The 22,033-nt window shown below is 49.1% G+C and overlaps 3 protein-coding genes across 8 annotated transcripts in view; 1 reads left to right on the top strand and 2 right to left on the bottom strand.

The window, feature by feature from the left end:
• The window catches only part of LOC121580519 (EMILIN-2-like), a 37,948-nt gene extending 36,513 nt beyond the window's left edge, over positions 1-1,435 (bottom strand). For all 3 annotated transcript variants that reach the window (XR_006003072.2, XR_006003073.2, XM_041895434.2), the window contains exons 1-2: positions 1,288-1,435; positions 1,064-1,171 (exon numbers count right to left, since the gene is read on the bottom strand). Coding sequence is in view for 1 of the 3 variants with exons in the window: in XM_041895434.2 (XP_041751368.1) it covers positions 1,064-1,171; positions 1,288-1,435 (256 nt within the window). In the remaining 2 variants the exon portion in view is untranslated. The remainder of the gene's footprint in view (positions 1-1,063; positions 1,172-1,287) is intronic.
• A 62-nt stretch (positions 1,436-1,497) lies between these two features.
• emilin2a (elastin microfibril interfacer 2a) overlaps positions 1,498-22,033 on the bottom strand; it is a 74,769-nt gene continuing 54,233 nt past the window's right edge. The window contains exon 7 of the mRNA XM_041895433.2: positions 1,498-1,802. Within this exon, the coding sequence (XP_041751367.1) occupies positions 1,498-1,802 (305 nt within the window). The remainder of the gene's footprint in view (positions 1,803-22,033) is intronic.
• On the top strand, positions 10,274-11,616 carry LOC121580520. Of its 4 annotated transcripts, none has more exons than XM_045224623.1 (6): positions 10,274-10,407; positions 10,445-10,649; positions 10,724-10,849; positions 10,966-11,091; positions 11,171-11,296; positions 11,334-11,616. In XM_045224623.1, exons 1-6 carry the CDS (start codon positions 10,296-10,298, stop codon positions 11,452-11,454), a joined length of 816 nt encoding a protein of 271 aa, XP_045080558.1. In that variant the 5' UTR covers positions 10,274-10,295; the 3' UTR covers positions 11,455-11,616. The 4 variants fall into 4 exon arrangements, with proteins under 4 accessions (XP_045080558.1, XP_045080557.1, XP_045080559.1 ...); XM_045224622.1 differs by having other exon boundaries at positions 10,724-10,891; XM_045224624.1 differs by having other exon boundaries at positions 10,274-10,649; positions 10,724-10,891.

Raw genomic sequence — 22,033 nt, 5'->3', positions numbered from 1 at the left:
GGCCGCTCATCAAGGAAGAAGCCACTGCTCCAAAACCGCTATAAAAAAGCCAGACTACGGTTTGCAACTGCACATGGAGACATAGATCGTACTTTTTGGGGAAATGTCCTCTGATCTGATTAAACAAAAATAGAACTGTTTGGCCATAAAGACCATTGTTGGTTTGGAGGAAAATGGGGAAAGCTTGCAAGCCGAAGAACACCATCCCAATCGTGAAGAACGGGGGTGGCAGCATCATGGTATGGGGGTGCTTTGCTGCAGGAGGGACTGGTGCACTTCACAAAATAGATAGCATCATGAGGAAGGAAAATTATGTGGATATATTGAAGCAACATCTCAAGACATCAGTCAGGAAGTTAAAACTTGGTCGCAAATGGATCATGACCCCAAGCATACTTCCAAAGTTGTGGCAAAATGGCTTAAGTACAACAAGTCAAGGTATTGGAGTGGCCATCATAAAGCCCTGACCTCAATCCAATAGAAAATTTGTGGGCAGAACTGAAAAAGCGTGTGTGAGCAAGGAGGCCTACAAACCTGACTCAGTTACACCATCTCTGTCAGGAGGAATGGGCCAATATTCACCCAACTTATTGTTGGAAGCTTGTGGAAGGCTACCCGAAATGTTTGACCCAGGTTAAACAATTTAAAGGCAATGCTACCAAATACTAATTGAGTGTATGTAAACTTCTGACCCACTGGGAATGTGATGGATGAAATAAAATCTTAAATAAATAATTCTCTCTACTATTATTCTGACATTTCACATTCTTAAAATAAAGTGGTGATCCTAACTGACCTAAGACAGGGAATTTTTACTAGGATTAAATGTCAGGAATTGTGAAAAACTGAGTTTAAATGTATTTGGCTAAGGTGTATGTAAACTTCTGACTTCAACTGTAAGTAAGCATTTCACTGTAATGTCTACCCCTATTGTATTCGGCGCATGTGGCAAATAAAATGTGATTTGATCTGATTAGAGTTGTGTTACCTGGTGTAACTTGTGGGGTCTGTGACGCTGGGTTCCATTGTTGTTCTAGTATGAGTATAGGTGTAGTTGTGTTACCTGGTGTAACTAGTGGGGTCTGTGACGCTGGGTTCCAGGGGACCTTGGCAGCTACTGGGATCGTCTCACGTTTGTTGAAGGAGACTGGCTTCCCTGGAGGGTTGTGTCCTGGTGGTTTAGAAAGCATTCACTGGGTTATAATCTCTCATAGCATTTAAAACATTTGGGCAACATTTGGATAACATTGTGGTAGTAACTCTGTCCACATCCCCACCACTACTGACCTGGTGCTCCAGCGAATCCTTTAATAGGTGTGGAGGATGAGTCCTCTGATCCTCTCCTGACTGTCACCCTCCTCATGTAGCCTGGTGGACCAGCCTCTCCCACCTCCAGGACCCGACGCGGCTGACTGGAGGGCTGGCGAGGTACCATTGTTAAGAAGGGTTGGTTAGGGTTGGATGGTTGGTTAGGTTGGTTAGGATTGGGTACTAGGGTTAAGATGGGTTGGTTATGATTGCCTGGTTGGTTAGGATGGGGTACGAGAATGACAGTGGGCTGGCCTGGCTGGTTAGGATGGTTGGGCTGATGTGGCACCAGGTACAGAGTTGGTTGTTTAGGTTGGCGGTGGGTGTTGGGCTGTAGAGGGTTGGTAGGCTGGCGTGGACTGGCTGGCTGTCTGGGGTTGTAGGGTTGCCTGGGGGTCTGGAGGGGCGAGTCAGGGGGGTCCTGTGGGGGATGTAGATCTGGTTAACCCTGGGTCTGGTCTGGTCTGGTACAGAACCAGGTCTCACTGGTTCATCTGAGAGAGAGAGAGAGAGAGAGAGAGAGAGAGAGAGAGAGAGAGAGAGAGAGAGAGAGAGAGAGAGAGAGAGAGAGAGAGAGAGAGAGAGAGAGAGAGAGAGAGAGAGAGAGAGAGAGAGAGAGAGAGAGAGAGAGAGAACGAGAACGAGAGAGAGAGAGCGAGAGAGAGAACGAGAGAGAGAGAGAGAACGAGAGAGAGAGAGAGAGAGAGATGGAGAGAGAACGAGAGAGAGAACGAGAGAGAGAGAGAGAGAGAGAGAGAGAGAGAGAGAGAGAGAGAGAGAGAGAGAGAGAGAGAGAGAGAGAGAGAGAGAGAGAGAGAGAGAGAGAGAGAGAGAGAGAGAGAAACAGGGAGAGAGAGGGAAACAGGGAGACAGAGAAACAGGGAGAGAGAGAAAGAAACAGGACAGCAACACAATTAGACCCAACCAAATCATGAGAAAACAAAAAGATAATTACTTGACACATTCAAAATAATTAACAAAAAAACAGAGCAAACTGGAATGCTATTTTGCCCTAAACAGAGAGTACAGTGGCAGAATACCTGACCACTGTGACTCACCCAAACTTAAGGAAAGCTTTGACTATGTACAGACTCAGTGAGCATAGCTTTGCTATTGAGAAAGGCCGCCGTAGGCAGACCTGGATCTCAAGAGAAGACAGGCTATGTGCACACTGCCCACAAAATGAGGTGGAAACTGAGCTGCACTTCCTAACCTCCTGCCAAATGTATGACCATATTAGAGACACATATTTCCCTCAGATTACACAGATCCACAAAGAATTCGAAAACAAATCCAATTTTGATACTCCCTTATCCTACTGGGTGAAAAACCACAGTGTGCCATCAGAGCAGCAATATTTGTGACCTGTTGCCACAAGAAAAGGGCAACCAGTGAAGAACAAACACCATTGTAAATACAACCCATATTTATGTTTATTTATTTTCCCATTTGTACTTTAACTATTTGCACATTGTTACAACACTGTATATAGACATAATATGACATTTGAAATGTCTTTATTCTTTTGAAACTTCTGAGTGTAATGTTTACTGTTAATATTTATTGTTTATTTCACTTTTGTTTACTATCTACTTCACTTGCTTTGGCAATGTTAACATAGGTTTCCCATGCCAATAAAGCCCTTACATTGAAATTGAAAAAATTGAGTAGAGAGAGAGAGAAACAAGGAGAATGAGAGAGTTACAGAGATAGTTTTTTGTTGGTTTACCATAAGGATTGGTGTTGTGGAGCGTGAGTATATATGAAACCACAATGATGCATCATATCTCATAATTAATACCAGTACCTTGGAACACGTGGTGGAAAAACAGGGTAACTATAACAACCCGCTCATAAACTCTTCTCTCCAACCCACACGGTTTCTCCCTGAGGAAGCAGCTGCTAGGCATTGTGCAGATGTTATTCCAGTGAGTGTTGGAAGACTGACAGCTGAGCAATAGACTGGTGCCCCTAGAGTCCTCCTCACCTTCACAGAGAGACAGGCAGGGTCCTCCTCACCTTCACAGAGAGACAGACAGGGTCCTCCTCACCTTAACCTCACAGAGAGACAGGCAGGGTCCTCCTCACCTTAACCTCACAGAGAGACAGGCAGGGTCCTCCTCACCTTCACAGAGAGACAGGCAGGGTCCTCCTCACCTTAACCTCACAGAGAGACAGGCAGGGTCCTCCTCACCTTCACAGAGAGACAGGCAGGGTCCTCCTCACCTTCACAGAGAGACAGGCAGGGTCCTCCTCACCTTCACAGAGAGACAGGCAGGGTCCTCCTCACCTTCACAGAGAGACAGGCAGGGTCCTCCTCATCTTCACAGAGAGACAGGCAGGGTCCTCACCTTAACCTCACAGAGAGACAGGCAGGGTCCTCCTCACCTTCACAGAGAGACAGGCAGGGTCCTCCTCACCTTAACCTCACAGAGAGACAGGCAGGGTCCTCCTCATCTTCACAGAGAGACAGGCAGGGTCCTCCTCACCTTAACCTCACAGAGAGACAGGCAGGGTCCTCCCTACCTTCACAGAGAGACAGGCAGGGTCCTCCTCACCTTAACCTCACAGAGAGACAGGCAGGGTACTCCTCACCTTCACAGAGAGACAGGCAGGGTCCTCCTCACCTTAACCTCACAGAGAGACAGGCAGGGTCCTCCTCACCTTCACAGAGAGACAGGCAGGGTCCTCCTCACCTTAACCTCACAGAGAGACAGGCAGGGTCCTCCTCACCTTCACAGAGAGACAGGCAGGGTCCTCCTCACCTTAACCTCACAGAGAGACAGGCAGGGTCCTCCTCACCTTAACCTCACAGAGAGACAGGCAGGGTACTCCTCACCTTCACAGAGAGACAGGCAGGGTCCTCCTCACCTTCACAGAGAGACAGGCAGGGTACTCCTCACCTTCACAGAGAGACAGGCAGGGTACTCCTCACCTTCACAGAGAGACAGGCAGGGTCCTCCTCACCTTAACCTCACAGAGAGACAGGCAGGGTACTCCTCACCTTCACAGAGAGACAGGCAGGGTACTCCTCACCTTCACAGAGAGACAGGCAGGGTTCTCCTCACCTTAACCTCACAGAGAGACAGGCAGGGTCCTCCTCACCTTAACCTCACAGAGAGACAGGCAGGGTCCTCCTCACCTTCACAGAGAGACAGGCAGGGTCCTCCTCACCTTCACAGAGAGACAGGCAGGGTACTCCTCACCTTCACAGAGAGACAGGCAGGGTCCTCCTCACCTTAACCTCACAGAGAGACAGGCAGGGTCCTCCTCACCTTCACAGAGAGACAGGCAGGGTCCTCCTCACCTTAACCTCACAGAGAGACAGGCAGGGTCCTCCTCACCTTCACAGAGAGACAGGCAGGGTCCTCCTCACCTTCACATAGAGACAGGCAGGGTCCTCCTCACCTTCACAGAGAGACAGGCAGGGTCCTCCTCACCTTAACCTCACAGAGAGACAGGCAGGGTCCTCCTCATCTTCACAGAGAGACAGGCAGGGTACTCCTCACCTTAACCTCACAGAGAGACAGGCAGGGTCCTCCTCATCTTCACAGAGAGACAGGCAGGGTCCTCCTCACCTTAACCTCACAGAGAGACAGGCAGGGTCCTCCTCACCTTCACAGAGAGACAGGCAGGGTACTCCTCACCTTAACCTCACAGAGAGACAGGCAGAGTCCTCCTCATCTTCACAGAGAGACAGGCAGGGTCCTCACCTTAACCTCACAGAGAGACAGGCAGGGTCCTCCTCACCTTCACAGAGAGACAGGCAGGGTCCTCCTCACCTTAACCTCACAGAGAGACAGGCAGGGTCCTCCTCACCTTCACAGAGAGACAGGCAGGGTCCTCCTCACCTTAACCTCACAGAGAGACAGGCAGGGTCCTCCTCACCTTCACAGAGAGACAGGCAGGGTCCTCCTCACCTTAAACTCACAGAGAGACAGGCAGGGTACTCCTCACCTTCACAGAGAGACAGGCAGGGTCCTCCTCACCTTAACCTCACAGAGAGACAGGCAGGGTCCTCCTCACCTTCACAGAGAGACAGGCAGGGTCCTCCTCACCTTAACCTCACAGAGAGACAGGCAGGGTACTCCTCACCTTCACAGAGAGACAGGCAGGGTCCTCCTCACCTTAACCTCACAGAGAGACAGGCAGAGTCCTCCTCATCTTCACAGAGAGACAGGCAGGGTCCTCACCTTAACCTCACAGAGAGACAGGCAGGGTCCTCCTCACCTTCACAGAGAGACAGGCAGGGTCCTCCTCACCTTAACCTCACAGAGAGACAGGCAGGGTCCTCCTCACCTTCACAGAGAGACAGGCAGGGTCCTCCTCACCTTAACCTCACAGAGAGACAGGCAGGGTCCTCCTCACCTTCACAGAGAGACAGGCAGGGTCCTCCTCACCTTAAACTCACAGAGAGACAGGCAGGGTACTCCTCACCTTCACAGAGAGACAGGCAGGGTCCTCCTCACCTTAACCTCACAGAGAGACAGGCAGGGTCCTCCTCACCTTCACAGAGAGACAGGCAGGGTCCTCCTCACCTTAACCTCACAGAGAGACAGGCAGGGTCCTCCTCACCTTCACAGAGAGACAGGCAGGGTCCTCCTCACCTTAACCTCACAGAGAGACAGGCAGGGTCCTCCTCACCTTAACCTCACAGAGAGACAGGCAGGGTACTCCTCACCTTCACAGAGAGACAGGCAGGGTCCGCCTCACCTTCACAGAGACACAGGCAGGGTACTCCTCACCTTCACAGAGAGACAGGCAGGGTACTCCTCACCTTCACAGAGAGACAGGCAGGGTCCTCCTCACCTTAACCTCACAGAGAGACAGGCAGGGTACTCCTCACCTTCACAGAGAGACAGGCAGGGTACTCCTCACCTTCACAGAGAGACAGGCAGGGTTCTCCTCACCTTAACCTCACAGAGAGACAGGCAGGGTCCTCCTCACCTTAACCTCACAGAGAGACAGGCAGGGTCCTCCTCACCTTAACCTCACAGAGAGACAGGCAGGGTCCTCCTCACCTTCACAGAGAGACAGGCAGGGTACTCCTCACCTTCACAGAGAGACAGGCAGGGTCCTCCTCACCTTAACCTCACAGAGAGACAGGCAGGGTCCTCCTCACCTTCACAGAGAGACAGGCAGGGTCCTCCTCACCTTAACCTCACAGAGAGACAGGCAGGGTCCTCCTCACCTTAACCTCACAGAGAGACAGGCAGGGTCCTCCCACCTTCACATAGAGACAGGCAGGGTCCTCCTCACCTTCACAGAGAGACAGGCAGGGTCCTCCTCACCTTAACCTCACAGAGAGACAGGCAGGGTCCTCCTCACCTTCACAGAGAGACAGGCAGGGTCCTCCTCACCTTAACCTCACAGAGAGACAGGCAGGGTCCTCCTCACCTTCACAGAGAGACAGGCAGGGTCCTCCTCACCTTAACCTCACAGAGAGACAGGCAGGGTCCTCCTCACCTTCACAGAGAGACAGGCAGGGTACTCCTCACCTTCACAGAGAGACAGGCTGGGTACTCCTCACCTTCACAGAGAGACAGGCAGGGTCCTCCTCACCTTCACAGAGAGACAGGCAGGGTCCTCCTCGCCTTCACAGAGAGAGAGGCAGGGTCCTCCTCAGCTTCACAGAGAGACAGGCAGGGTACTCCTCACCTTCACAGAGAGACAGGCAGGGTACTCCTCACCTTCACAGAGAGACAGGCAGGGTCCTCCTCACCTTCACAGAGAGACAGGCAGGGTACTCCTCACCTTCACAGAGAGACAGGCAGGGTCCTCCTCACCTTAACCTCACAGAGAGACAGGCAGGGTCCTCCTCACCTTCACAGAGAGACAGGCAGGGTTCTCCTCACCTTAACCTCACAGAGAGACATGCAGGGTCCTCCTCACCTTAACCTCACAGAGAGACAGGCAGGGTCCTCCTCACCTTCACAGAGAGACAGGCAGGGTCCTCCTCACCTTCACAGAGAGACAGGCAGGGTCCTCCTCACCTTCACAGAGAGACAGGCAGGGTCCTCCTCACCTTCACAGAGAGACAGGCAGGGTCCTCCTCACCTTCACAGAGAGACAGGCAGGGTCCTCCTCACCTTCACAGAAAGACAGGCAGGGTCCTCCTCACCTTAACCTCACAGAGAGACATGCAGGGTCCTCCTCACCTTCACAGAGAGACAGGCAGGGTCCTCCTCACCTTAACCTCACAGAGAGACAGGCAGGGTCCTCCTCACCTTCACAGAGAGACAGGCAGGGTCCTCCTCACCTTCACAGAGAGACAGGCAGGGTCCTCCTCACCTTAACCTCACAGAGAGACAGGCAGGGTCCTCCTCACCTTCACAGAGAGACAGGCAGGGTCCTCCTCACCTTCACAGAGAGACAGGCAGGGTCCTCCTCACCTTAACCTCACAGAGAGACAGGCAGGGTCCTCCTCACCTTCACAGAGAGACAGGCAGGGTCCTCCTCACCTTCACAGAGAGACAGGCAGGGTCCTCCTCACCTCAACCTCACAGAGAGACAGGCAGGGTCCTCCTCACCTTCACAGAGAGACAGGCAGGGTCCTCCTCACCTTCACAGAGAGACAGGCAGGGTCCTCCTCACCTTAACCTCACAGAGAGACAGGCAGGGTCCTCCTCATCTTCACAGAGAGACAGGCAGGGTCCTCCTCACCTTAACCTCACAGAGAGACAGGCAGGGTCCTCCTCACCTTCACAGAGAGACAGGCAGGGTCCTCCTCACCTTCACAGAGAGACAGGCAGGGTCCTCCTCACCTTAACCTCACAGAGAGACAGGCAGGGTCCTCCTCACCTTCACAGAGAGACAGGCAGAGTCCTCCTCACCTTCACAGAGAGACAGGCAGGGTCCTCCTCACCTTCACAGAGAGACAGGCAGGGTCCTCCTCACCTTCACAGAGAGACAGGCAGGGTCCTCCTCACCTTCACAGAGAGACAGGCAGGGTCCTCCTCACCTTCACAGAGAGACAGGCATGGTCCTCCTCAACTTCACAGAGAGACAGGCAGGGTCCTCCTCACCTTAACCTCACAGAGAGACAGCCAGGGTCCTCCTCACCTTAACCTCACAGAGAGACAGGCAGGGTCCTCCTCACCTTCACAGAGAGACAGGCAGGGTCCTCCTCACCTTCACAGAGAGACAGGCAGGGTCCTCCTCACCTTCACAGAGAGACAGGCAGGGTCCTCCTCACCTTAACCTCACAGAGAGACAGGCAGGGTCCTCCTCACCTTCACAGAGAGACAGGCAGGGTCCTCACCTTAACCTCACAGAGAGACAGGCAGGGTCCTCCTCACCTTCACCTCACAGAGAGACAGGCAGGGTCCTCCTCACCTTCACAGAGAGACAGGCAGGGTCCTCCTCACCTTCACAGAGAGACAGGCAGGGTCCTCCTCACCTTCACAGAGAGACAGGCAGGGTCCTCCTCACCTTCACAGAGAGACAGGCAGGGTCCTCCTCACCTTCACAGAGAGACAGGAAGCTTTGGCACTGACCGACTGCACAATATGGGTCTCCTAACATGAATAAGTCTGTGTGTACCTCACCCTACACCAGAGCCTCTTTCAGACATGAGGTGATGTATTCTGGAGCTGAAGTACAGAAACACTCTGCTGGTTTAGTAACTTCAGTAGCTTCAGCTGTTTGTTGTCTTGCTGATTACTGGAGACCTGTGTTCCAGAACGCATCTGGAGGTGGTGATCATGACTACCATCCTCTGCTCTGTCCTAGGTACTGTGGTGATCATGACTACCATCCTCTGCTTTGTCCTAGGTACTGTGGTGATCATCACTACCATCCTCTGTTCTGTCCTAGGTACTGTGGTGATCATGACTACCATCCTCTGTCCTAGGTACTGTGGTGATCATGACTACCATCCTCTGCTCTGTCCTAGGTACTGTGATGATCATGACTACCATCCTCTGTCCTAGGTACTGTGGTGATCATGACTACCATCCTCTGCTCTGTCCTAGGTACTGTGGTGATCATGACTACCATCCTCTGCTCTGTCCTAGGTACTGTGGTGATCATGACTACCATCCTCTGCTCTGTCCTAGGTACTGTGGTGATCATGACTACCATCCTCTGCTCTGTCCTAGGTACTTTGATGATCATGACTACCATCCTCTGCTCTGTCCTAGGTACTGTGGTGATCATGACTACCATCCTCTGTCCTAGGTACTGTGGTGATCATGACTACCATCCTCTGCTCTGTCCTAGGTACTGTGGTGATCATGACTACCATCCTCTGCTCTGTCCTAGGTACTGTGGTGATCATGTCTACCATCCTCTGTCCTAGGTACTGTGGTGATCATGTCTACCATCCTCTGTCCTAGGTACTGTGGTGATAATGACTACCATCCTCTGTCCTAGGTATTGTGGTGATCATGACTACCATCCTCTGCTCTGTCCTAGGTACTGTGGTGATCATGACTACCATCCTCTGTCCTAGGTACTGTGGTGATCATGACTACCATCCTCTGCTCTATCTTAGGTACTGTGGTGATCATGACTACCATCCTCTGCTCTGTCCTAGGTACTTTGATGATCATGACTACCATCCTCTGCTCTGTCCTAGGTACTGTGGTGATCATGACTACCATCCTCTGTCCTAGGTACTGTGGTGATCATGACTACCATCCTCTGCTCTGTCCTAGATACTGTGGTGATCATGACTACCATCCTCTGCTCTGTCCTAGGTACTGTGGTGATCATGTCTACCATCCTCTGTCCTAGGTACTGTGGTGATCATGTCTACCATCCTCTGTCCTAGGTACTGTGGTGATCATGACTACCATCCTCTGTCCTAGGTATTGTGGTGATCATGACTACCATCCTCTGCTCTGTCCTAGGTACTGTGGTGATCATGACTACCATCCTCTGTCCTAGGTACTGTGGTGATCATGACTACCATCCTCTGCTCTGTCTTAGGTACTGTGGTGATCATGACTACCATCCTCTGCTCTGTCCTAGGTACTGTGGTGATCATGACTACCATCCTCTGCTCTGTCTTAGGTACTGTGGTGATCATGACTACCATCCTCTGCTCTGTCCTAGGTACTGTGGTGATCATGACTACCATCCTCTGCTCTGTCCTAGGTACTGTGATGATCATGACTACCATCCTCTGTCCTAGGTACTGTGGTGATCATGACTACCATCCTCTGCTCTGTCCTAGGTACTGTGGTGATCATGACTACCATCCTCTGTCCTAGGTACTGTGGTGATCATGACTACCATCCTCTGCTCTGTCTTAGGTACTGTGGTGATCATGACTACCATCCTCTGCTCTGTCCTAGGTACTGTGGTGATCATGACTACCATCCTCTGCTCTGTCCTAGGTACTGTGGTGATCATGACTACCATCCTCTGTCCTAGGTACTGTGGTGATCATGACTACCATCCTCTGTCCTAGGTACTGTGGTGATCATGACTACCATCCTCTGCTCTGTCCTAGGTACTGTGGTGATCATGACTACCATCCTCTGCTCTGTCCTAGGTACTGTGGTGATCATGACTACCATCCTCTGCTCTGTCCTAGGTACTGTGGTGATCATGACTACCATCCTCTGCTCTGTCCTAGGTACTTTGGTGATCATGACTACCATCCTCTGTCCTAGGTACTGTGGTGATCATGACTACCATCCTCTGTCCTAGGTACTGTGGTGATCATGACTACCATCCTCTGCTCTGTCCTAGGTACTGTGGTGATCATGACTACCATCCTCTGCTCTGTCCTAGGTACTGTGGTGATCATGACTACCATCCTCTGCTCTGTCCTAGGTACTTTGATGATCATGACTACCATCCTCTGCTCTGTCCTAGGTACTGTGGTGATCATGACTACCATCCTCTGTCCTAGGTACTGTGGTGATCATGACTACCATCCTCTGCTCTGTCCTAGGTACTGTGGTGATCATGACTACCATCCTCTGCTCTGTCCTAGGTACTGTGGTGATCATGACTACCATCCTCTGCTCTGTCCTAGGTACTGTGGTGATCATGACTACCATCCTCTGTCCTAGGTACTGTGGTGATCATGACTACCATCCTCTGCTCTGTCCTAGGTACTGTGGTGATCATGACTACCATCCTCTGCTCTGTCCTAGGTACTGTGGTGATCATGACTACCATCCTCTGTCCTAGGTACTGTGGTGATCATGACTACCATCCTCTGCTCTGTCCTAGGTACTGTGGTGATCATGACTACCATCCTCTGTCCTAGGTACTGTGGTGATCATGACTACCATCCTCTGCTCTGTCCTAGGTACTGTGGTGATCATGACTACCATCCTCTGTCCTAGGTACTGTGGTGATCATGTCTACCATCCTCTGTCCTAGGTACTGTGGTGATCATGACTACCATCCTCTGTCCTAGGTACTGTGGTGATCATGACTACCATCCTCTGTCCTAGGTACTGTGGTGATCATGACTACCATCCTCTGCTCTGTCCTAGGTACTGTGATGATCATGACTACCATCCTCTGTCCTAGGTACTGTGGTGATCATGACTACCATCCTCTGCTCTGTCCTAGGTACTGTGGTGATCATGACTACCATCCTCTGCTCTGTCCTAGGTACTGTGATGATCATGACTACCATCCTCTGTCCTAGGTACTGTGGTGATCATGACTACCATCCTCTGCTCTGTCCTAGGTACTGTGGTGATCATGACTACCATCCTCTGCTCTGTCCTAGGTACTGTGGTGATCATGACTACCATCCTCTGCTCTGTCCTAGGTACTGTGGTGATCATGACTACCATCCTCTGTCCTAGGTACTGTGGTGATCATGACTACCATCCTCTGCTCTGTCCTAGGTACTGTGGTGATCATGACTACCATCCTCTGTCCTAGGTACTGTGGTGATCATGACTACCATCCTCTGTCCTAGGTACTGTGGTGATCATGACTACCATCCTCTGTTATAGGTACTGTGGTGATCATGACTACCATCCTCTGCTCTGTCCTAGGTACTGTGGTGATCATGACTACCATCCTCTGCTCTGTCCTAGGTACTGTGGTGATCATGACTACCATCCTCTGTTCTGTCCTAGGTACTGTGGTGATCATGACTACCATCCTCTGTCCTAGGTACTGTGGTGATCATGACTACCATCCTCTGTCCTAGGTACTGTGGTGATCATGACTACCATCCTCTGCTCTGTCCTAGGTACAGTGGTGATCATGACTACCATCCTCTGTCCTAGGTACTGTGGTGATCATGACTACCATCCTCTGCTCTGTCCTAGGTACTGTGGTGATCATGACTACCATCCTCTGCTCTGTCCTAGGTACTGTGGTGATCATGACTACCATCCTCTGCTCTGTCCTAGGTACTGTGGTGATCATGACTACCATCCTCTGTCCTAGGTACTGTGGTGATCATGACTACCATCCTCTGCTCTGTCCTAGGTACTGTGATGATCATGACTACCATCCTCTGCTCTGTCCTAGGTACTGTGGTGATCATGACTACCATCCTCTGCTCTGTCCTAGGTACTGTGGTGATCATGTCTACCATCCTCTGCTCTGTCCTAGGTACTGTGGTGATCATGACTACCATCCTCTGTCCTAGGTACTGTGGTGATCATGACTACCATCCTCTGCTCTGTCCTAGGTACTGTGATGATCATGACTACCATCCTCTGTCCTAGGTACTGTGGTGATCATGACTACCATCCTCTGCTCTGTCCTAGGTACTGTGATGATCATGACTACCATCCTCTGCTCTGTCCTAGGTACTGTGGTGATCATGACTACCATCCTCTGCTCTGTCCTAGGTACTGTGGTGATCATGTCTACCATCCTCTGCTCTGTCCTAGGTACTGTGGTGATCATGACTACCATCCTCTGTCCTAGGTACTGTGGTGATCATGACAACCATCCTCTGTCCTAGGTACTGTGGTGATCATGACTACCATCCTCTGCTCTGTCCTAGGTACTGTGGTGATCATGACTACCATCCTCTGTCCTAGGTACTGTGGTGATCATGACTACCATCCTCTGCTCTGTCCTAGGTACTGTGGTGATCATGACTACCATCCTCTGCTCTGTCCTAGGTACTGTGGTGATCATGACTACCATCCTCTGCTCTGTCCTAGGTACTGTGGTGATCATGACTACCATCCTCTGTCCTAGGTACTGTGGTGATCATGACTACCATCCTCTGCTCTGTCCTAGGTACTGTGATGATCATGACTACCATCCTCTGCTCTGTCCTAGGTACTGTGGTGATCATGACTACCATCCTCTGCTCTGTCCTAGGTACTGTGGTGATCATGTCTACCATCCTCTGCTCTGTCCTAGGTACTGTGGTGATCATGACTACCATCCTCTGTCCTAGGTACTGTGGTGATCATGACTACCATCCTCTGCTCTGTCCTAGGTACTGTGATGATCATGACTACCATCCTCTGTCCTAGGTACTGTGGTGATCATGACTACCATCCTCTGCTCTGTCCTAGGTACTGTGGTGATCATGACTACCATCCTCTGCTCTGTCCTAGGTATTGTGGTGATCATGACTACCATCCTCTGCTCTGTCCTAGGTACTGTGATGATCATGACTACCATCCTCTGCTCTGTCCTAGGTACTGTGGTGATCATGACTACCATCCTCTGCTCTGTCCTAGGTACTGTGGTGATCATGACTACCATCCTCTGCTCTGTCCTAGGTACTGTGGTGATCATGACTACCATCCTCTGCTCTGTCCTAGGTACTGTGGTGATCATGACTACCATCCTCTGCTCTGTCCTAGGTACTGTGGTGATCATGACTACCATCCTCTGCTCTGTCCTAGGTACTGTGGTGATCATGACTATTTCAGCCACACCCGTTGCTGACGGGTGTATAAAATCGAACACACAGCCATGCAATCTCCATAAACAAACCTTGGCAGTAGAATGGCCTGTACTGAAGAGCTCAGTGACTTTCAACATGGCACCGTCATTGGATGCCACCTTTCCAACAAGTCAGTTTGTCCAATCTCTGCCCTGCTAGAGCTGCCCCAGTCAACTGTAAGTTCTGTTATTGTGAAGTGGAAACATCTATGAGCAACAACAGCTCAGCCGCTAAGTGGTAGGCCACACAAGCTCACAGAACGGGACCGCTGGGTGCTGAAGCACGTAGCACGTAAAAATCATCTGTCCTTGGTTGCAACACTCACTTCCGAGTTCCAAACTGCCTCTGGAAGCAACGTCAGCACAACTGTGTTGGGAGCTTCAATGAAATGGGTTTTCATGGCCAAGCAGCCGCACACAAGCCTAAGATTGCAATACCAACGTCGGCTGGAGTGGTGTAAAGTTCGGCGCCATTGGACTCTGGAGCAGTGGATACGCATTATCTGGAGTGATGAATCACGCTTCAACATCTGGCAGTCTGACAGATGAATCTGGGTTTGGCGGATGCCAGTAAAATGCTACCTACCCGAATGCATAGTGCCAACTGTAAAGTTTGTTGGAGGAGGAATATGGTCTGGGGCTGTTTTTCATGGTTTGGGCTAGGCCCCTTACTTCAAGTGAAGGGAAATCTTAACACTACAGCATACGATGACATTCTGTGCTTCCAACTTTGTGGCAACAGTTTGGGGAAGGCCCTTTCCTGTTTCAGCATGACAATGTCCCCGTGCACAAAGAAATGGTCCATACACACACTACCGTTCAAAAGTTTGGGGTCACATAGAAATGTCCTTGTTTTCTAAAGAAAATCACTTTTTTTGTCCATTAAAAGAACATCAAATTGATCAGAAATACAGTGTAGACATTGTTAATGTTGTAAATGGCTATTGTAGCTGGAAACGGCTGATTTTTAATGGAATATCTACATAGCCGTACAGAGGCCCATTATCAGCAACCATCAGTCCTGTGTTCCCATGGCACGTTGTGTTTGCTAATCCAAGTTTATCATTTTAAAAGGCTAATTGATCATTAGAAAACCCTTTTGCAATTATGTTAGCACAGCTGAAAACTGTTGTGATGATTAAAGAAGCAATAAAACTGGCCTTCTTGAGACTAGTTGAGTATCTGGAGCATTAGCAATTGTGGGTTCAATTACAGGCTCAAAATTGCCAGAAACAAAGAACTTTCTTCTGAAACTTGTCAGTCTATTCTTGTTCTGAGAAATGAAGGCTATTCCATGCGAGAAATTGCCAAAACTGAAGATCTCGTACAACGCTGTGTACTACTCCCTTCACAGAACAGCAAAACTGGCTCTAACCAGAATAGAAAGAGGAGTGGGAGGCCCCGGTGCACAACTGAGCAAGAGGACAAATACATTATCTAGTTTGAGAAACAGACGCCTCACAGGTCCTCAACTGGAAGCTTCATTAAATAGTACCCACAAAACACCAGTCTCAACGTCAACAGTAAAGAGGTGACTCCGGGATGCTGACCTTCTAGGCAGAGTTGTAAAGAAAAAGCCATATCTCAGACTGGCCTATAAAAAGAAAAGATTAAGGCAGTCTAAGATAACCCTTAACTACACCCAGCTAACACTAACCCTTACTACACCCAGCTAACACTAACACTAACCCTTACTACACCCAGCTAACACTAACCCTTACTACACCCAGCTAACACTAACCCTACCCAGCTACCTACACCCAGCTAACACTAACACTACTATACTACACCCAGCTAACACTAACACTAACCCTTACTACACCCAGCTAACACTAACCCTTACTACACCCAGCTAACACTAACCCTTACTACACCCAGCTAACACTAACCCTAACCCTTACTACACCCAGCTAACACTAACACTAACCCTTACTACACCCAGCTAACACTAACCCTTACTACACCCAGCTAACACTAACCCTTACTACACCCAGCTAACACTAACCCTAACCCTTACTACACCCAGCTAACACTAACCCTTACTACACCCAGCTAACACTAACCCTAACTACACCCAGCTAACACTAACCCTTACTACACCCAGCTAACACTAACCCTTACTACACCCAGCTAACACTAACCCTTACTACACCCAGCTAACACTAACACTAACCCTTACTACACCCAGCTAACACTAACCCTAACCCTTACTACACCCAGCTAACACTAACCCTTACTACACCCAGCTAACACTAACCCTTACTACACCCAGCTAACACTAACACTAACCCTTACTACACCCAGCTAACACTAACCCTTACTACACCCAGCTAACACTAACCCTTACTACACCCAGCTAACACTAACCCTTACTACACCCAGCTAACACTAACCCTTACTACACCCAGCTAACACTAACCCTTACTACACCCAGCTAACCCTAACCCTTACTACACCCAGCTAACACTAACCCTTACTACACCCAGCTAACACTAACACTAACCCTTACTACACCCAGCTAACACTAACACTAACCCTTACTACACCCAGCTAACCCTAACCCTTACTACACCCAGCTAACACTAACCCTAACCCTTACTACACCCAGCTAACACTAACCCTTACTACACCCAGCTAACACTAACCCTTACTACACCCAGCTAACACTAACACTAACCCTTACTACACCCAGCTAACACTAACCCTTACTACACCCAGCTAACACTAACCCTTACTACACCCAGCTAACACTAACCCTAACTACACCCAGCTAACACTAACCCTTACTACACCCAGCTAACACTAACCCTTACTACACCCAGCTAACACTAACCCTAACCCTTACTACACCCAGCTAACACTAACCCTTACTACACCCAGCTAACACTAACCCTTACTACACCCAGCTAACACTAACCCTTACTACACCCAGCTAACACTAACCCTTACTACACCCAGCTAACACTAACCCTTACTACACCCAGCTAACACTAACCCTTACTACACCCAGCTAACACTAACCCTAACCCTTACTACACCCAGCTAACACTAACACTAACCCTTACTACACCCAGCTAACACTAACACTAACCCTTACTACACCCAGCTAACACTAACACTAACCCTTACTACACCCAGCTAACACTAACCCTTACTACACCCAGCTAACACTAACCCTTACTACACCCAGCTAACACTAACCCTTACTACACCCAGCTAACACTAACACTAACCCTTACTACACCCAGCTAACACTAACCCTTACTACACCCAGCTAACACTAACCCTTACTACACCCAGCTAACACTAACACTAACCCTTACTACACCCAGCTAACACTAACACTAACCCTTACTACACCCAGCTAACACTAACCCTTACTACACCCAGCTAACACTAACACTAACCCTTACTACACCCAGCTAACACTAACACTAACCCTTACTACACCCAGCTAACACTAACACTAACCCTTACTACACCCAGCTAACACTAACCCTTACTACACCCAGCTAACACTAACACTAACCCTTACTACACCCAGCTAACACTAACCCTTACTACACCCAGCTAACACTAACACTAACCCTTACTACACCCAGCTAACACTAACCCTTACTACACCCAGCTAACACTAACCCTTACTACACCCAGCTAACACTAACCCTTACTACACCCAGCTAACACTAACCCTTACTACACCCAGCTAACACTAACCCTTACTACACCCAGCTAACACTAACCCTTACTACACCCAGCTAACACTAACACTTACTACACCCAGCTAACACTAACACTAACCCTTACTACACCCAGCTAACACTAACACTAACCCTTACTACACCCAGCTAACACTAACCCTTACTACACCCAGCTAACACTAACACTAACCCTTACTACACCCAGCTAACACTAACCCTTACTACACCCAGCTAACACTAACACTAACCCTTACTACACCCAGCTAACACTAACCCTTACTACACCCAGCTAACACTAACACTAAGCCTTACTACACCCAGCTAACACTAACACTAACCCTTACTACACCCAGCTAACACTAACACTAACCCTTACTACACCCAGCTAACACTAACCCTTACTACACCCAGCTAACACTAACCCTTACTACACCCAGCTAACACTAACCCTTACTACACCCAGCTAACACTAACCCTTACTACACCCAGCTAACACTAACACTAACCCTTACTACACCCAGCTAACACTAACACTAACCCTTACTACACCCAGCTAACACTAACCACTAACCCTTACTACACCCAGCTAACACTAACCTACCCTTACTACACCCAGCTAACACTAACACCTTACTACACCCAGCTAACACTAACCCTTACTACACCCAGCTAACACTAACCCTTACTACACCCAGCTAACACTAACACTAACCCTTACTACACCCAGCTAACACTAACCCCCTTACTACACCCAGCTAACACTAACCCTTACTACACCCAGCTAACACTAACCCTTACTACACCCAGCCAACACTAACACTAACCCTTACTACACCCAGCTAACACTCACTAACCCTTACTACACCCAGCTAACACTAACCCTAACATACACCCAGCCAACACTAACCCTTACTACACCCAGCTAACACTAACCCTTACTACACCCAGCTAACACTAACCCTTACCACACCCAGCTAACACTAACCCTTACTACACCCAGCCTAACACTAACCCTTACTACACCCAGCTAACACTAACACTAACCCTTACTACACCCAGCTAACACTAACCCTTACTACACCCAGCTAACACTAACCCTTACTACACCCAGCTAACACTAACCCTTACTACACCCAGCATAACACTAACCCTTACTACACCCAGCTAACACTAACCCTTACTACACCCAGCTAACACTAACACTAACCCTTACTACACCCAGCTAACACTAACCCTTACTACACCCAGCTAACACTAACCCTTACTACACCCAGCTAACACTAACCCTTACTACACCCAGCTAACACTAACCCTTACTACACCCAGCCTAACACTAACCCTTACTACACCCAGCCAACACTAACACTAACCCTTACTACACCCAGCTAACACTAACCCTTACTACACCCAGCTAACACTAACCCTTACTACACCCAGCTAACACTAACCTCCCTTACTACACCCAGCTAACACTAACCCTTACTACACCCAGCTAACACTAACACTAACCCTTACTACACCCAGCTAACACTAACCCTTACTACACCCAGCTAACACTAACACTAACCCTTACTACACCCAGCTAACACTAACCCTTACTACACCCAGCTAACACTAACACTAACCCTTACTACACCCAGCTAACACTAACCCTTACTACACCCAGCTAACACTAACCCTTACTACACCCAGCTAACACTAACCCTTACTACACCCAGCTAACACTAACCCTTACTACACCCAGCTAACACTAACCCTCACTACACCCAGCCAACACTAACCCTTACTACACCCAGCTAACACTAACCCTTACACACCCAGCTAACACCTAACCCTTACTACACCCGCACTAACACTAACCCTTACTACACCCAGCTAACACTAACACCTACTACACCCAGCTAACACTAACCCTTACTACACCCAGCCTAACACTAACCCTTACTACACCCAGCTAACACTAACACTAACCCTTACTACACCCAGCTAACACTAACCCTTACTACACCCAGCTAACACTAACCCTTACTACACCCAGCTAACACTAACACTAACCCTTACTACACCCAGCTAACACTAACCCTTACTACACCCAGCTAACACTAACACTAACCCTTACTACACCCAGCTAACACTAACCCTTACTACACCCAGCTAACACTAACACTAACCCTTACTACACCCAGCTAACACTAACACTAACCCTTACTACACCCAGCTAACACTAACCCTTACTACACCCAGCTAACACTAACACTAACCCTTACTACACCCAGCTAACACTAACACTAACCCTTACTACACCCAGCTAACACTAACACTAACCCTTACTACACCCAGCTAACACTAACCCTTACTACACCCAGCTAACACTAACCCTTACTACACCCAGCTAACACTAACACTAACCCTTACTACACCCAGCTAACACTAACCTACCGCTTACTACACCCAGCTAACACTAACCCTTACTACACCCAGCTAACACTAACCCTTACTACACCCAGCTAACACTAACCCTACCTACTACACCCAGCTAACACTAACACTAACCCTTACTACACCCAGCCAACACTAACCTCTTACTACACCCAGCTAACACTAACACTAACCCTTACTACACCCAGCTAACACTAACACTAACCCATACTACACCCAGCTAACACTAACCCTTACTACACCCAGCTAACACTAACCCTTACTACACCCAGCTAACACTCAACACTAACCCTTACTACACCCAGCTAACACTAACCCTTACTACACCCAGCTAACACTAACCCTACTACACCCAGCTAACACTAACACTAACCCTTACTACACCCAGCTAACACTAACACTCCCTTACTACACCCAGCTAACACTAACCCTTACTACACCCAGCTAACACTAACACTAACCCCTTACTACACCCAGCTAACACTAACCCTTACTACACCCAGCTAACACTAACCCCTTACTACACCCAGCTAACACTAACACTAACCCTTACTACAGCCAGCTAACACTAACACTAACCCTTACTACACCCAGCTAACACTAACCCTTACTACACCCAGGCTAACACTAACCCTTACTACACCCAGCTAACACTAACACTAACCCTTACTACATCAGCTAACACTAACACTAACCCTTACTACACCCAGCTAACACTAACCCTTACTACACCCAGCTAACACTAACACTAACCCTACTACACCCAGCTAACACTAACACTAACCCACTACACCCAGCTAACACTAACCCTTACTACACCCAGCTAACACTAACCCTTACTACACCCAGCTAACACTAACACTAACCCTACTACACCAGCTAACACTAACACTAACCCTTACTACACCCAGCTAACACTAACCCTTACTACACCCAGCTAACACTAACCCTTACTACACCCAGCTAACACTAACACTAACCCTTACTACACCCAGCTAACACTAACCCTTACTACACCCAGCTAACACTAACCCTTACTACACCCAGCTAACACTAACACTAACCCTTACTACACCCAGCTAACACTAACCTACTACACCCAGCTAACACTAACCCTTACTACACCCAGCTAACACTAACCCTAACCCTACTACACCCAGCTAACACTAACCCTTACTACACCCAGCTAACACTAACCCTTACTACACCCAGCTAACACTAACCCTTACTACACCCAGCTAGCACTAACCCTTACTACACCCAGCTAACACTAACCCTTACTACACCCAGCTAACACTAACACTAACCCTTACTACACCCAGCTAACACTAACCCTTACTACACCCAGCTAACACTAACCCTACTACTACCCAGCTACACAACACTAACCCTTACTACACCCAGCTAACACTAACCCTTACTACACCCAGCTAACACTAACCCTTACTACACCCAGCTAACACTAACCTTACTACACCCAGCTAACACTAACACTAACCCTTACTACACCCAGCTAACACTAACCCTTACTACACCCAGCTAACACTAACCCTTACTACACCCAGCTAACACTAACACTAACCCTTACTACACCCAGCTAACACTAACCCTTACTACACCCAGCTAACACTAACCCTTACTACACCCAGCTAACACTAACACCTAACCCTTACTACACCCAGCTAACACTAACACTAACCCTTACACACCCAGCTAACACTAACCCTTACTACACCCAGCTA

The sequence above is a fragment of the Coregonus clupeaformis genome, chromosome 14, assembly GCF_020615455.1.
Source record: "Coregonus clupeaformis isolate EN_2021a chromosome 14, ASM2061545v1, whole genome shotgun sequence".
NCBI lineage: Eukaryota > Metazoa > Chordata > Actinopteri > Salmoniformes > Salmonidae > Coregonus > Coregonus clupeaformis.
This window is presented reverse-complemented; position numbering and strand designations above follow the sequence as displayed.